The 13,944-nt window shown below is 39.6% G+C and overlaps 1 protein-coding gene across 1 annotated transcript; it reads left to right on the top strand.

Moving 5' to 3' along the window:
- Positions 1-1,287: 1,287 nt before the first annotated feature.
- LOC580174 (betaine--homocysteine S-methyltransferase 1) lies at positions 1,288-13,085 on the top strand. Its single transcript, XM_011675513.2, has 7 exons — positions 1,288-1,469; positions 2,793-2,983; positions 3,737-3,931; positions 4,820-4,931; positions 6,314-6,498; positions 7,120-7,201; positions 12,106-13,085. The coding sequence occupies exons 1-7, from the start codon at positions 1,451-1,453 to the stop codon at positions 12,387-12,389; spliced, it is 1,068 nt and encodes a 355-aa protein (XP_011673815.2). The 5' UTR covers positions 1,288-1,450; the 3' UTR covers positions 12,390-13,085.
- The last annotated feature ends 859 nt before the right edge of the window (positions 13,086-13,944 follow it).

Genomic DNA, 13,944 nt, shown 5'->3' on the forward strand with positions numbered 1-13,944 from the left:
ATCTATTTGTGACACTGGCAGGACACAAATTGGTGTTGGATCCAAGGGGCTGAGCCCCAAGAAGGTAAGGGGTTTTATACATCAAATTATCGTCAGATGAGCATATTTTTATATCTATTTGTGACACTGGCAGGACACAAATGCTTTTTTCTCTTATTTCTTTCCTTATTACTTCTCTTTTCCTTTCCTTCTCTCTCTCTCTCTCTCCCTTATTTATTTTTTGGCGGAGGGGGGAGGGAGGAGGCAAGAGCCCTTCGCCCCCGTTTCCCTCTTTTCTTATTCTTTTTCCTCTTCTTTCTTTCCGTTTATATTTTCTTTCCCTCTCCCTTCTCTCTCTCTCTCTCTCTCTCTCTCTCTCTCTCTCTCTTATTTATTTTTGGCGGGGGGGGGGGGAGGGCAAGAGCCCTTCGCCCCCGTTTCCAACTTTTCTTCTTTCCTTTTTCCTCTTCTTTCTTTCCTTTTATCTTCTCTTTCCCTTTCGCTTTCCAATCTCTCTCTCTCTCTCTCTCTCTCTCTCTCTTATTTATTTTTTGGCGGGGGGGGGGGGGGCAAGAGCCCTTCGCCCCCATTTCCCTCTTTTCTTCTTATTATTTTTCCTCTTCTTTCTTTCCTTTTAGATTTTCTTTCCCTCTCCCTTCTCTCTCTTATTTATTTCTTTGGCGGGAGGGGGGGGGGGGGTAAGTAAGAGCCTTTCGCCCTTCCCCGTTTCCCTCTTTCCTTCTTCCTCTTCTTTCTTCCCTTTTATATTTTCTTTCCCTTTCCCTTTCCCTTCTATTTATTTTTTGGCGGGGGAGGGAAGACGAGGAAGCAAGAGCCCTTCGCCCCCCCTGTTTCCCTCTTTTCTTCTTATTCTTCTTTCTTTCCTTTATCTTCCCTTTCCCTTTCCCTTTTTTCCTTCTTTCTGTCTCCCCCATCAACATAGTAATAACGAAAGAGACCACTCTGTAATCAAGACCATTCCATTTTATTTAATACATTTTCGATATACTTAAATTGGCAACTATTACCTTCTGTCCCAGATCCTCATTTTAAACGACTGATGCGAAAGACTAGTCGACGCACCCTTTCGAGAAAAGCCCCCCCCCCGCTTTTATCGAAAGGGTGTGTTAAAACGGTATTCCGCTCTCAACGCACCCTTTCGAGAAACCCCCCCCCCCCCTCTTTTATCGAATGGGTGCGTTGAGCACACCACACCGCGCCGCACCGCACCCTTTCGATGAAAGCCCCCCTTCCATGCCTTCTTCTGCTTAATGGGCTATTAATCCTTACCAAGGTCTTGATTACTGACCTGCGGATATATATTTGTCCAATCCAAAATAAGTACTAATCAGAGTTAGACCTTGGTCAAGATTAATAGCCCATTAACATTGCCTGGTGCGGTTCGATGCGAGTTATTCATACTAATTCATTCAAGCAAGCGACTACGAACACACGGCTATAAAAGTGCAGTATGTCCAGGAAAGTCAAAGGTAAGTTACACGCTGAGAGTATAATAATATTGATGTGTAGTTGTTAGCATAATGTACAGTGTAGTATTACGTTACAGTAGTGGACAGGCCCAGTATAACGAGTACAGCGCTAGCCCAGTCGACCAAATAAAAGACCATCGAGTATGAAATGCACTCGAGACCGAAAACCATATGTGTGCAGTAACTGCTGTATATACGACATACAGTACAAAACAATTATGCTTGCGCACACACCTTTGACCTTAATTTTGGTTATCATTTCTGTGAGCGTATTGCTTGGTGCTTATGATCCCTTCACCTAAATATTACAAAATATTTGTATCGGCCCATAGGCTTGGCATATCGAGGTTTATAGTGCGCTATATCGAATGATTCGGGCTTTTAAATTTTTAACTAAATACTATAGAACATTAATCGGTTATACAAAAATGAAAACTTTGGATGAAAAATCTGAAATCTGAGAATGAAGTACTCACTTTTAAATAATGAGAACAACCACCCCGTTAATTAGGTCATTTCATTGTGAAGGCGATTCGATGATTAGAATTTCAAAATGTACCCATTAGAATGTGAAGAACATGGCACATGCCCATTTAGTTTTAACTCTTCGTACGTAGTGAGAAATCATATTTTGTGATAACGGCTGCTTTAAACGCGTGAAGAACGCATTAACTTTAATAGCTATTCAAAAGACCGATAATAAAATGAATTAATTTATCACGCTTAAATTGACTTGCCTCACTTCAGAGTTGATTGCAGAAAAGTCAAGACAAAGTAAAACAAAAGGTGTATTAGTGGATCTCGCCAACCACTTTGTTACGCTATATCACGCATATATTTTTATGTAGCCCGTAAAATATTGATAAGGGGCTGATTATTAGAAGAATCTATTTTTATTTGAAAACTGAACACGAATGCATGCAAGATTCCCCCCCCGTACAGTCCAACTCATTTATTATTAGGGCCCTGTCTTATAAGATAGCAAATATTGTATTAAACCATTACATTTGGTAAAGTATCGTCTTATAATCAGGGACAACGGAGTGTTTTCAGAGTGGGGAGGGGGGGGGGGGCATCGAGATAAAAGGCGATTAAACAAAGGGGCACCTACAAAGCCAAAGGTCAACCTCAAAACGAAAAAAAATACAAATTGCTATATATACCCGCATTGCAAAAAAAAAAACATCAGGGATATGATTTTTAATATTTTCTCTTTATGTGATCCAAGACACTGCTCCCTATTTCCCTAAATTAGCGAGTGTTACATTATGTTTTAATCCATGAAAACATATCTACTCTTGTTTTTTTGTGCCATCATTTAAGGATTAATGGAGCGCCTACGGGCGGGTGAGAAGGTGATTTGCGCTGAGGGGTACATCTTCCTCTTCGAGAGGCGGTGCTACGTAAAAGCTGGTCCGTTCGTACCCGAGGTCGTTCTCGACCATCCCGAGTTCGTCAAGCAAACCTATGAGGAGTTCGTCAAAGCAGGCAGCGATGTCGTCATGGCTTTCACGGTATTACTTCTTCCATGAAGTTTTCATCGTTCTTAGTTTCTATATTATGTTGTAACATCGCGGAAGTGGACGAGGACTTATAACCCTGACCTGGATGTTTTGACGGAAGGAGATGAATTAGCTTTGCAAAAATACAGAGATATTATTTACAGTCAAACTAGTGACCCTAGTGACCACATGTCTACAAAGACGACGAACACATTTTTTGTTTCCCTTGAAAATAATTTCTCATTGATACATGTATTAGCGGAACCTGTCTACAAAGACCACCTGTCTTCAAAGACCACTTTTTGTGTTTCCCTTGGGCGGTCGCTATATACAGGTTTGACTGTGTATATATGAGAGAGAGAGAGAGAGAGAGAGAGGGGGGGGGGAGGGAGAGATAAAAAGAAAGAGAGAGAGAGAGAGAGAGTGAGAGAGAGAAATAGAAAATATGTAAGAGGGTCAGAGTTTAGAATTGTAGGTAAAGCCTCGGTCACAAATGCCATTACGAACTGCTACGAACGCCGTACGAATGATTTTCAGACAATGGAAATTCGGGAAGACAATGGAAAAACAGAGAGATTCGTACGAAAATATCGTTCGTACGAACATTTGTGACCGTAGCATAAGCTAGAGTGTATAGGAAATTGTCGCGGATAAATAGTAGCAGGAGCATGTATGACCTATGGCAACATAATCTCGTTCAAAATAAAATGTGCAAATGAGTTTAAGTAAAAAATTATCTGAAATATCTATATTCATGTATTTCAGTATTACGCCCATCGTGAGAAACTCGCGCTCATCGATCGTGAGAAAGACATCGAAGCGATGAACCGTACTGCCCTACGACTTGCCCGAGAGGTCGCCGATAAGACCGGTACCCTGGTCGCTGGTGATATCTGCAATACCAACGCTTTCGATCCTAAGGTTCCTAGTTGCAGGGAGACAGTCAAAAATATGTTCAAAGTAGGTTTACCCTTCAGTTAAAAAAAAATAATTTTTTTTTCTTTCTTTTTTCAAATGATAATTTTGTAAATTGTACTACGTAATCATATGCCCCGTAAACGGCGTTTTAATGAGGTCCTTCGTCATACCAAGAAGTTACTAGCTAGTAACTTCTTGGTCATACAGAGTTTTTATCAGGGTTGACAATCGCTGAGGTGAAAGGGGGAGGGGACCTCTTTACTGGATCAAGATTTTATAATGTCTCAACATTCTCCCATCATTATATTGTCATGACGCCCCTCTGGCTGGTCGACTAGACAAAAGCAAATGGGCAAAATAGTTTCTTTGCGATGTTTAATACGATGGAAACTACTTTCGAAAAATCAACTCAAGGGCAACTTGAATAATTATCCTCTTGTATGTTCTATAGACCTGTACAAATCATGTTCCGGTTACGTAATATGTCATTGTAATATTCGCACATGTCAAATGGTGACGTAAAAGGCCTTTGAAATTGCCTTAGGTTGGTATTAGCGTATTTCGAAAGTAGCTGCGATCGTCCTGTATATACTATGATTATTACAACATCAAACTGTGTTCGATCTAGAAACAAAATATTACTGTACATTCATTTCATCGATGGAAATATAATTATGGTTTCGTAGGCCTTATGTACAGTAATACTTAATATAAGCTCTATATATGTTATTTCTTTCACAAACTGTCTCTTTGAGTAATTTGTCTCCACTTCGTCTTAATTTCTATTTTCGTCTTTTCCCCATCCATCCCGCCTCTAAATTTTGCATACAATTCCGCTTTCCTTCTCTGTCGTCTTCTGTCTCTTTCTGCCATCCTATGTTTATCCTCTTTTTCTTTCTCCCGCTTCCACTCGCTCTTCTCTCCTGGTAGGAGCAAGTATTATGGGCTGTGGAAGAGGGGGCGGACTTCATCGTAGCAGAGACTTTTGGTATCTTGGAGGAAGCCATGATTGCCTTGGAGGCCATTAAAGAATTTGGAAGCGGTAAGACTAAGAAGGAGATGGACAGTGCTATTGAATAACCACTGTTTTTCTGTTCTCTCTTTACGACTATAAACGTTTTCTACCTCAAATTCTTTCTTCTCTTAGCCCCCTCTCCCTTCTCTTTCACTCTCAGTAATGTACTCGCTTACCTCTTCTTTCGGCTATCCCCTCCCCTCCTTTCTCTATTATTATTATTATTTTTTTTTTTATCTCTATCTCTTTCTTTCTCCTCCCTCTCTCTCTCCCTCTGTCACCATCCATTCCCTCGGTCTTTCCTTTCTCCCTCTTCTCTTCTTCCCCTCTTCCCCTCTCGTACTCCACCCCTCTGTTGCCTTTTTCTTATTTCCGCTAGTGTTTAAACCAGACTTTTCCAACATGTATTTTTGAGTTACTATAATTGTTAGATAAATTACAAAATAGATCATTAAACGCCATTACATGTAACTAAATATATATCAAAGTAGGTGTGTTTTCTGGTTATAAAATGAATCCGCCATAGATCTTTATCTGAAATATAGAACGGTTCTTGAACATTGGACCTAAGTATACTCCATGCTTGAACCCGCCTTATCTATCTTTTGTTTGGACATTAAACATAAGTCTGTTTGGCGGAATTGAGAGAGAGAGAGAGAGAGAGAGAGAGAGAGAGAGAGAGGAGGGGTTAAACTTCGGTCACTTCAGAATTATCAATGACATTGTAGTGTGTAAATGTCATTCTCGAAGTCAAGAATGTAGCAACTTGAATGGCATACTATGACGTTTCGTTCGTTTTGTATTCACAGTTGGGATGAAAAAGTGAGGGATGGCGTTCTCTTTAAAGTGAATCGGTAACATTGTTGAAGGTTAATGAAAAAACTGTATGAAATTTTACTTATTATATTCCTTCTACTGCACAAACCCTCTAACATACAAAGAATCCTGAACAAAATTCTCAAACCACAAAGATATTTATGGTTTGCTTTGAAGGCGTCTCTGTGCAACACCCTCTAATAGTAAACTGTCCCAACCGTTTTCCCATGAAAATAAGACATAAAACAGGCTTATAAAAATCTTTCAACATTTAAATGTTTGGAATGGTATATAAAGCAAATTCAGTGCTTTGTGACAATTTACATTCACCTAAAATGTTAAATTGAATTATAATATTATAGTTGGGAGAATTCAAAAATCTATCAGAATAATTTTTATCATCAATAATTGTCCGATTTCACTCAAACTTTCAGATTATCTTTATTGTACATCTAGCATTGAAGTCACTACCTTAGCACCATTTTCTCTCATCTGAACAACGTGGCCAAGTCCCTTTGAAGGAAAATAGGGACACTGGAAACAAATCATAGCGATCAAATTTACCATCGATAGTTTTTGTTTACACATTCTAGGCCTACCGGCAGTCATCACACTCGCTGCCTGCCAGATGAGCCTGTCTTCGCTAGATGGAGTAGACCTGATAGAATGCTTCAGGCGGCTGGAGGCGGCTGGAGCCGATGTGATGGGACTCAACTGCTCCAGGGGACCAGCGACCATGTTGCAGCTCCTCGAAAAAATAAAGAGTGCCGGTTTTAAGGTTAGTGTTATTCATATCAATTCGTATCTAATTACTACACGTCTGTAAAACCTAAAGAATATTCACAATGAACGGCAATTTGAAGTCTTAAAAATCTTGACATGAATCCAGGGAAAGGCCCAGGATTCCGTCAAGGGGGAGGGGGGGGGGGGGCACAACTCCGAAGCAAATCTGACAACCCCCCTCAAAACAACTAACAATTTTGTTAAAATCGAAGAAAAACAAATTATTTATTAAAATACACATTATTATTATGGGGGATCATTCTAATTTTCTGTTTTGTTTAATGAATGCCATATTGAGGCCGGGGCGGTTGCCGTTAGATGTTTGCAACTCTTTTGTGGTGCTTTTTCATTTATCATGATGGTAGTTCAGTTGTTCATCATCATAACGGAGAGGCTGGAAGAAGTTTGTGGCGGGAGGGTGGGGGAGGGGGGGGGGAAGAGATGGTAGTGATGAATTAAAGCGTGACTATCCCGGTATTGGTATGTTGATTCGGTAAATAATGACGAGTCCAATATCATTATAATTATTTGTTATGGGGTAATGCTGATCACCATGACCCTATGGCGATTCCAGTGCTTTTTGTACCTTAAAGTATTTTCTTTTCTTTTTTCACAGACTCCCATTGCAGCTGTTCCCGTAACATACCGAACAACTGAAGAAATGCCCAACTTTCACGCACTCAAAGACCCTACCACAGGTGAAACTACTTTAACGACAGTCCGTTATTTTTTTGCCCTACAAACCTATACACATTGAAAAATAATTCGATACCGTACCTGAAATATATACATATATATATATATATATATATATATATATAAGTTTTTATTGTATTGTATTGTATTGGTTTATTGAGATAAAAATCATTGGACATGCAGCTAAAAGCTGAAATGGTTCAATTTACAGAGTAAAAAGTACATGGTATAACATTGCATTGATAACACATTGAAATATATAGAACACTTATCAAATATTGTGTATATTTAAATACGATTTACAGTTTCATTGATGATATAAAATTGTCATTCGTTTTACATGAGATAGAAAATTGATAATTAACAATTTACAGGTTTATTGCAACAGTGATACGTAGGTGGGATAACATTTAGATGTTTATACAGATAAAATACGATAAAAGATAAGATATTGAAGCTAAGTTTCAATATTGGTTGCAAGGTGATGTTTCTGAATTAAGCGAAATTGGCAAATTAATATTACATCAGAGAGTATAAAGTGAAGAAACCTTGAATGAATTAAATATAGTGATTATAAAGATGTAATGTTGACATCGACAAAGATAAATATTAACAAAGTGATGGTCCTGAATTCAGCGAAATTGGCAAATTGATATTACATCAGAGAGTATAAAGTGAAGAAACCTTGAAAGAATTAAATATAGTAATGATAAAGATGAAATGTTGACATCGACAAAGATAAATATTAACAAGTAAATAGGCTACTTCACATTGATTGAAAAATTCTCAAGTTCTGTTATTAATTGATATTGCACATAGAAGAAGAGATACGAAAGTAGCAATCAGTAGATGAAAATGCATGTGGGAAAATAATCAAATACATTGTTTTGATGACTCGATCTTTGTTAGTTTTAGTTCAAAGATTTAAGGTGAATTAAGCAGTCTAACAATAGTGGGTATCGTTGAGGAATAATACCGGGTAGTCCGACAGAGGGGGGTGTTGAGAAGATGTGAAGAGCGTAGGCGACGAGAGGACATATCACTACGTAAGGGAGGGAGAAGATCACGGTGCCGGGGAGATTTCAACAGACTACGGGCAAAGGAATCCAGTAGTTGTTCATGACGCTCCGACATACGACAGATGGAGAGGTGCTCTAGAGCATGGTCGTAAGAGACATACTGGTCCTTCATAATGATGCGGCAGACACGTTTCTGGATTTTCTCAATATCATTGTACTGATTTGCAGTGATGCTTGGGGACCAAAGGGGAGATGAATACTCCAAAAGAGGACGTATGTAGGATGAGTAGATGTTGACTAGGTCACAAATTGGGACGGATGCCTTTCGAAGACGACTTATCATAAATACTCGCTTTCCCGCTCTTGATACTATATCACCAACTTGTTTGTCCCACTTGAGATTGGATTGTAAGTGCACGCCCAGTATTTTCTGGGATTCCGTTGTTTTCAGAGGCTCATCATTGAGACGCAAACAAGGAGTGTTGATGTTACGTTTCGTGAAGTTGACAGACATGGCATTGCTCTTGGTGGTATTGAATTTCATGTCATTGTCTTTACTCCAATTTTCTAATTCGTCAAGATGGTCCTGTAGTTTCGGTGGTGCCGATGTCGTGCGAATCTCGAGAAGGCTTAGGTCGTCAACATATTTCCAATGATGCTCGATATCATGTGCGGCATCATTCACCAGAGCTAGGAACATCAACGGGCCTAGTTTTGTTCCCTGCGGAACTCCGCACGTTAAATGCCTTTCCTCGGAGATACAAGAGCCAACTCTAACAGCCTGGGTGCGATCAGTTAAGAAGCTGGTCGCGGTCTGAAGAACTGCTTCATTGACACCATACGTGAAGAGTTTGCGAATCACTATATTGTGGTTGACACGATCGAAGGCTTTAGAAAAATCTATCGTGCAAAGGGACGCACAGTAGCCAGGCCTATCTAATCCCTTGAGGATTGTATCCACTAAGCTCACCAAGTAGTGGGTTGTTGAACTGCCTTTAATGTTGCCAAACTGACGATTGTCAAGATGGGGTGTGAGGTCTCTCATCAGATACAGTGAAATGAAACCTTCAAACACTTGTGAAAATATCGGAGTTATCGATATGGGTCTCAAGTCGGAACAGCTTCTAACTGGGTAGGTTTTAGGTACCGGTGTTACAACGGAACATTTCCAACGCGATGGGAAAGAACCCGACTTTAGAATGGAATTGAAGATGGCAGATAACGGAGCAGAGAGCTCTAGGGCGAATTCTCTGATCAGTCGAACAGGAGTATCTTCAGGATGGATAGCTTTAGATGGATTTAGCTTCTTCAGCGCTTGAAAGACCCTGAAGCGTTGAATGTCGGGTGGTGGTCTTCTGGCAGGTAGGTAGGCCGGGCTAGTCGTGGTATCAAGGGCAGGTAGTTCAGAGCATATACCTGCAAAGAAGTCGTTGATATGATTTGCCTGCTGAGAATGGCTCATGCCGAAGTCATCTGGAAAACTGTAGGAAGTACGTTTACTCAAACCAGCAAGAGAGCGTATTTGACGGTGCCAGGAGCCAGGATTTGAATTCTTCATCGCTGCGATCTTTGAGCGATAAAACGTAGACTTCAGTTTCACAATTGCGCGCTGAATCTGATTGCGAATACTCCTAAAAGAAACCAAGTCACCCCTTCAAAGGCTCGTTGTCTCTTCTGGGTGTCAGTTTTTATCTTGTCATTGATCCATTGTTTGTCGTTCGCTGAACGCTTACGAACAACAAGAGGGAAATGTTGACGATATGCCTGATCTAGAACATTCTGAAGAGATCGGACCATATCGTCGGATGACTCCATATCATTCAGGTAGCTGAAGTCATAAGAAGTGATCCAACGACCAAAGGATCTGATGCCTGAGTCGCGCATGGGACGATAGCTAAATCTGGTCGTAAGTGTAGGACGAGAAATCTCTGGAAACAACAAAACTGTAGAGTGATCTGAACGTCCGATGGGGGCCGTTATCCGAGGTTCCTTGTAAAAATCTCCCCTGTCAGTGAAGATCATATCAAGTATCCGGTTTTGTCTAGTAGGCTGCTTGACAAGTTGATCGACATTGAGATGTCGCACAAACGGGGTTGTATCTAGATCATTGAAATCACCAAGGATCACAGTCGCAGCATCAGAGAAAGAGTTACGAATATAGTCGCTCATATATATGACGTGGTCGATGATCTCTTCCTTCATAGGTGTGTTAGGTGGTGCATAAACAACACAAATGAAGAGGTTTACAGAGTTCCGGACGTAACTGCGAAGACTTGCTTTAGCCCAGAGGATTTCAAGGTGTTTGGGTGTAAGCTCTGCTCCAAAAGGTGTTGCATGGAGATCATTTCTAGCATACAGAGCTACACCTCCACCACGTTTATCAGCTCGGTCCTTGTGAAGAAGGTTGTATCCTTTCATTTCGTTGGCTTCCGCAGGGTTACTATCCGAAAACCATGTCTCAGTCACGGCTACTAAGTCAGCTTGATTGACCTGCACCGTTACATAAAGTTCATCAAGTTTATTATTCATCGATCTAATGTTTGTTAGGAGGATCGATGGAAAGTGATCTTTGTATCTATCACTTCGAACCAACTGGATAACATTGGCTTTCCTTGAAGGAATTAGAAGATGTTTTCGCCTTGGTATTGTTTTAACGATAGTAATGTGTCTTCTCATGTGCGAACCGCCTCTCCTACCCCTCATGCGGCGGTGTTGATCATTACGTGCTATTCCTAATCGATCAATGTTTATCAACACTTCTTGGGGTAATTGAACTCTAGACGTAGACACATTATTACGTAATAACATCAATTCACTTGCACTGTAGCGTATCTCTTTGTGTTCTGTGGGCATTGTTGTTGTCAACACAAAAGATACTAGAAGTAGTCCACAAACTATGGCTAGAGATCCAGCTCGGCGTACGTAGTACGTGTACTTGGTATAGGCGTTCATATATGAACGCCGGTGCATGATGAACAAGAAAGTTGAAAACAGTCAGAACACTCAGCAAAACAAAACATAAAACTACTCACAATGATCACTGACGACAATACAACAGGACATACACGTTGGTTCGACTGAAAATCCAAAATGTTGTTATAAATATCAACAAAAGTGTATGTTTAAAGCTAAACTTTAGTACTGGTAATGCGATTGCATTGTGAAAGAAAAGGTGTGAAAGGATCAGAAACAGTTGATCATGTAGCATGTAAGTATTGGTGTGCACTGCAAGGTTCTGGAGTCATCAAAATCATAATAAATTTGACCGAGTCTTGGTAAAGTAACAAACACTCACATAGAAAGCTATATATGGGACAACACACATCGTGTCGGGGATGGTACTACCTTGGTTTCCTTGTCTTTCTATGCTCATTACTCAGCCAGTATACATTTTCTTCCAAAATTGTTTGGCACATGTCATTTATTTGTAATCTTGAACATTCAGTGTAAGTTTCGTTTGATTCTGTGAGAATTAATTTTTTTTTTTTACCAGTACTGGAGTTTATCTTTAAGAGGAGCAGACAAAAAAGTATGGGCCAGCAGCATGACAGCGCCCTCATACGACTTAGTTTATAGATAATGCGATAACATTTGCATTGACTTGCATTCTTTTTCATTTCATACACCACTACACCACAACAAATACCAGACAATTTTATTAGACGACCTTTAGCAGCTTTTAAAACTTTAATCAGACGGTCATGAAGAATGAATTCATGATTCATGTCAATGATATAACAACTATACAAATCCCCTTAGGCCTGATCAAGTGCAATATAGACATGATTTTAATACACCAATACATCAGAAGTCATCAATACACCAAACGAAGGACGTGGCCAAGACATTAGTTCCTTCTTAAAGAATGTTATTTATTTCCTCTTCAGATGAGATCGCGTTCCCGCTCAACCTCGACTGCCTGCTCTGTTCCCGAGACGACATCGCCAAGTTCGGTCGCAAATGCGAGGAGCTCGGCATCAACTACGTCGGCCTTTGCTGCGGTAACTCACCGCATCTTACCCGCAGTCTAGCCGAATCGCTCGGCCGCGTCACACCGGCGTCGAAGTTCTCACCGAACATGGCGCTACATTGTATATACGGCACCGATGACCGAGTGAATACCTATCTAAGAAAAGATGTTAAGAAGGCTTTGTCGGGGCAAGAAGGTTGAGACCCCAAATTTCCCCTTTTTTGTCGTGGTCCACTATAGTTGACCCAATTTTGTAGGATTTTTTTTTTAAAGAGGATAACAATTTGAAAAAAGAGAGGATATAATGGCAGCCAGACATGTGCCACTAACACAAGAGCTTCTTTTAGAGCAGGGGATCATGGTTGTCCCTTTTTTTTCTCTTAACGTCTTGTATCACGCCATATCATTCTGATGGTAGTAATATGACTTAAATATGACTTAATATCATATGTCCCGAAAATATGACCCGCAAAAAGTTGCGTAGGCATGCATTAGTTCAAGAGCTACAACCTGTAGAATCACTTGAGATCATTTGAGGTATGACGCCCCCTTGAGTAATGATATTTCTCTAAGAAATCGCCCATTTTCGCAAAGCTGTCGGAAATATTCATTAACAACGTTTCGTCTTGATAAACACATGCTGAATTTTAATAGCCAGTTGGAACCGGTCTTTTAGACGTATACATCTGTTGTTCTGTTTTGTATCATGCTATTAATCTATTTGATATAAACTCGAGGATAGTTTTTTCCTGGATTCAGTCAGCTTCAGAGAATGTTTTTATCCGATGATAGATATTGACACGAGCACATTATATGACCTCCATTCCTGTATGTTTTTTACTTTTTTTATACTAATTCTAATGTGCAAATCAATTGAAAAATGATAACAACTGCAAAGTTGAGAAGTTTGTCTTCAGTATGCGTGCATCAGTTTTGTTTTTAAATATTCAGCTTGAGAGAGAGAGAGAGAGAGAGGGGGGGGGGAGATATATATATATATATAATAAGTATATATATATATATATAATATGTATATATATAGAGAGAGAGAGAGAGAGAGAGAGAGAAAAGAGAGAGCGAGAGAGAGAGAGAGAAAGAGAGAAGGAGAGAGAGAGAAAGAGAGAAGGAGAGAGAGAGAGAGAAAGAGAGAGAGAGAGAGAGAGAGAGAGAGAGAGAGAGGGGATCGATCTTTTGTAACATAAACAAAATAAAGTCAAAGGCAAGTGTTAACAATGTTATTTTTCTTCAGTATGACACAAGAGTCGTTATTATTATGTAGTATTCATGCAGAAATAAACGAATCATGCAGAAATAAACGAATAAATCTTATGTACAAGATTGTATATATTCTCATCAAAAAGTACTTTTAAGGACAAATATTTCATATTTACATTTGCATCTTTACCTACAATGAAAGAAAGTCGAAACAATCCTTCTTTCAATAAACAGAGTTATCTACAAAACAAGAAAATTCAATTTGGCAGTCATCCATCGCTGTCATAATTTAAGCCTACAATATCAAAATTACCTACATAAATCTTTCCAAAACTTTATATACTAAGGAAAAGAAAACGATTGCCCTTTGAATTAATCTTGGCGTCATCAACTTAAAAATAAATAAATAAAAATTCAAAGAGTCATTTTAACAAATTCAGTCTCAACCAAAGCTATCTTTACATAAAGTTTCCCCAACTGGATACCAGGGCCGGTCTTATAAAATCCTCAAATCAATCGCACGTTTACAGTCTCCTATATC

Source organism: Strongylocentrotus purpuratus, unplaced genomic scaffold, assembly GCF_000002235.5.
Source record: "Strongylocentrotus purpuratus isolate Spur 01 unplaced genomic scaffold, Spur_5.0 spur5_scaffold_21, whole genome shotgun sequence".
Lineage (NCBI taxonomy): Eukaryota > Metazoa > Echinodermata > Echinoidea > Camarodonta > Strongylocentrotidae > Strongylocentrotus > Strongylocentrotus purpuratus.

Bases quoted from the DNA above. Each gene is read 5' to 3' on its own strand.
- LOC580174 (XM_011675513.2), top strand. The intron at 2,984-3,736 runs GTATTACTTCTT...CATGTATTTCAG, and splicing joins ATGTCGTCATGGCTTTCACG to TATTACGCCCATCGTGAGAA. The intron at 4,932-6,313 runs GTAAGACTAAGA...TACACATTCTAG, and splicing joins CATTAAAGAATTTGGAAGCG to GCCTACCGGCAGTCATCACA.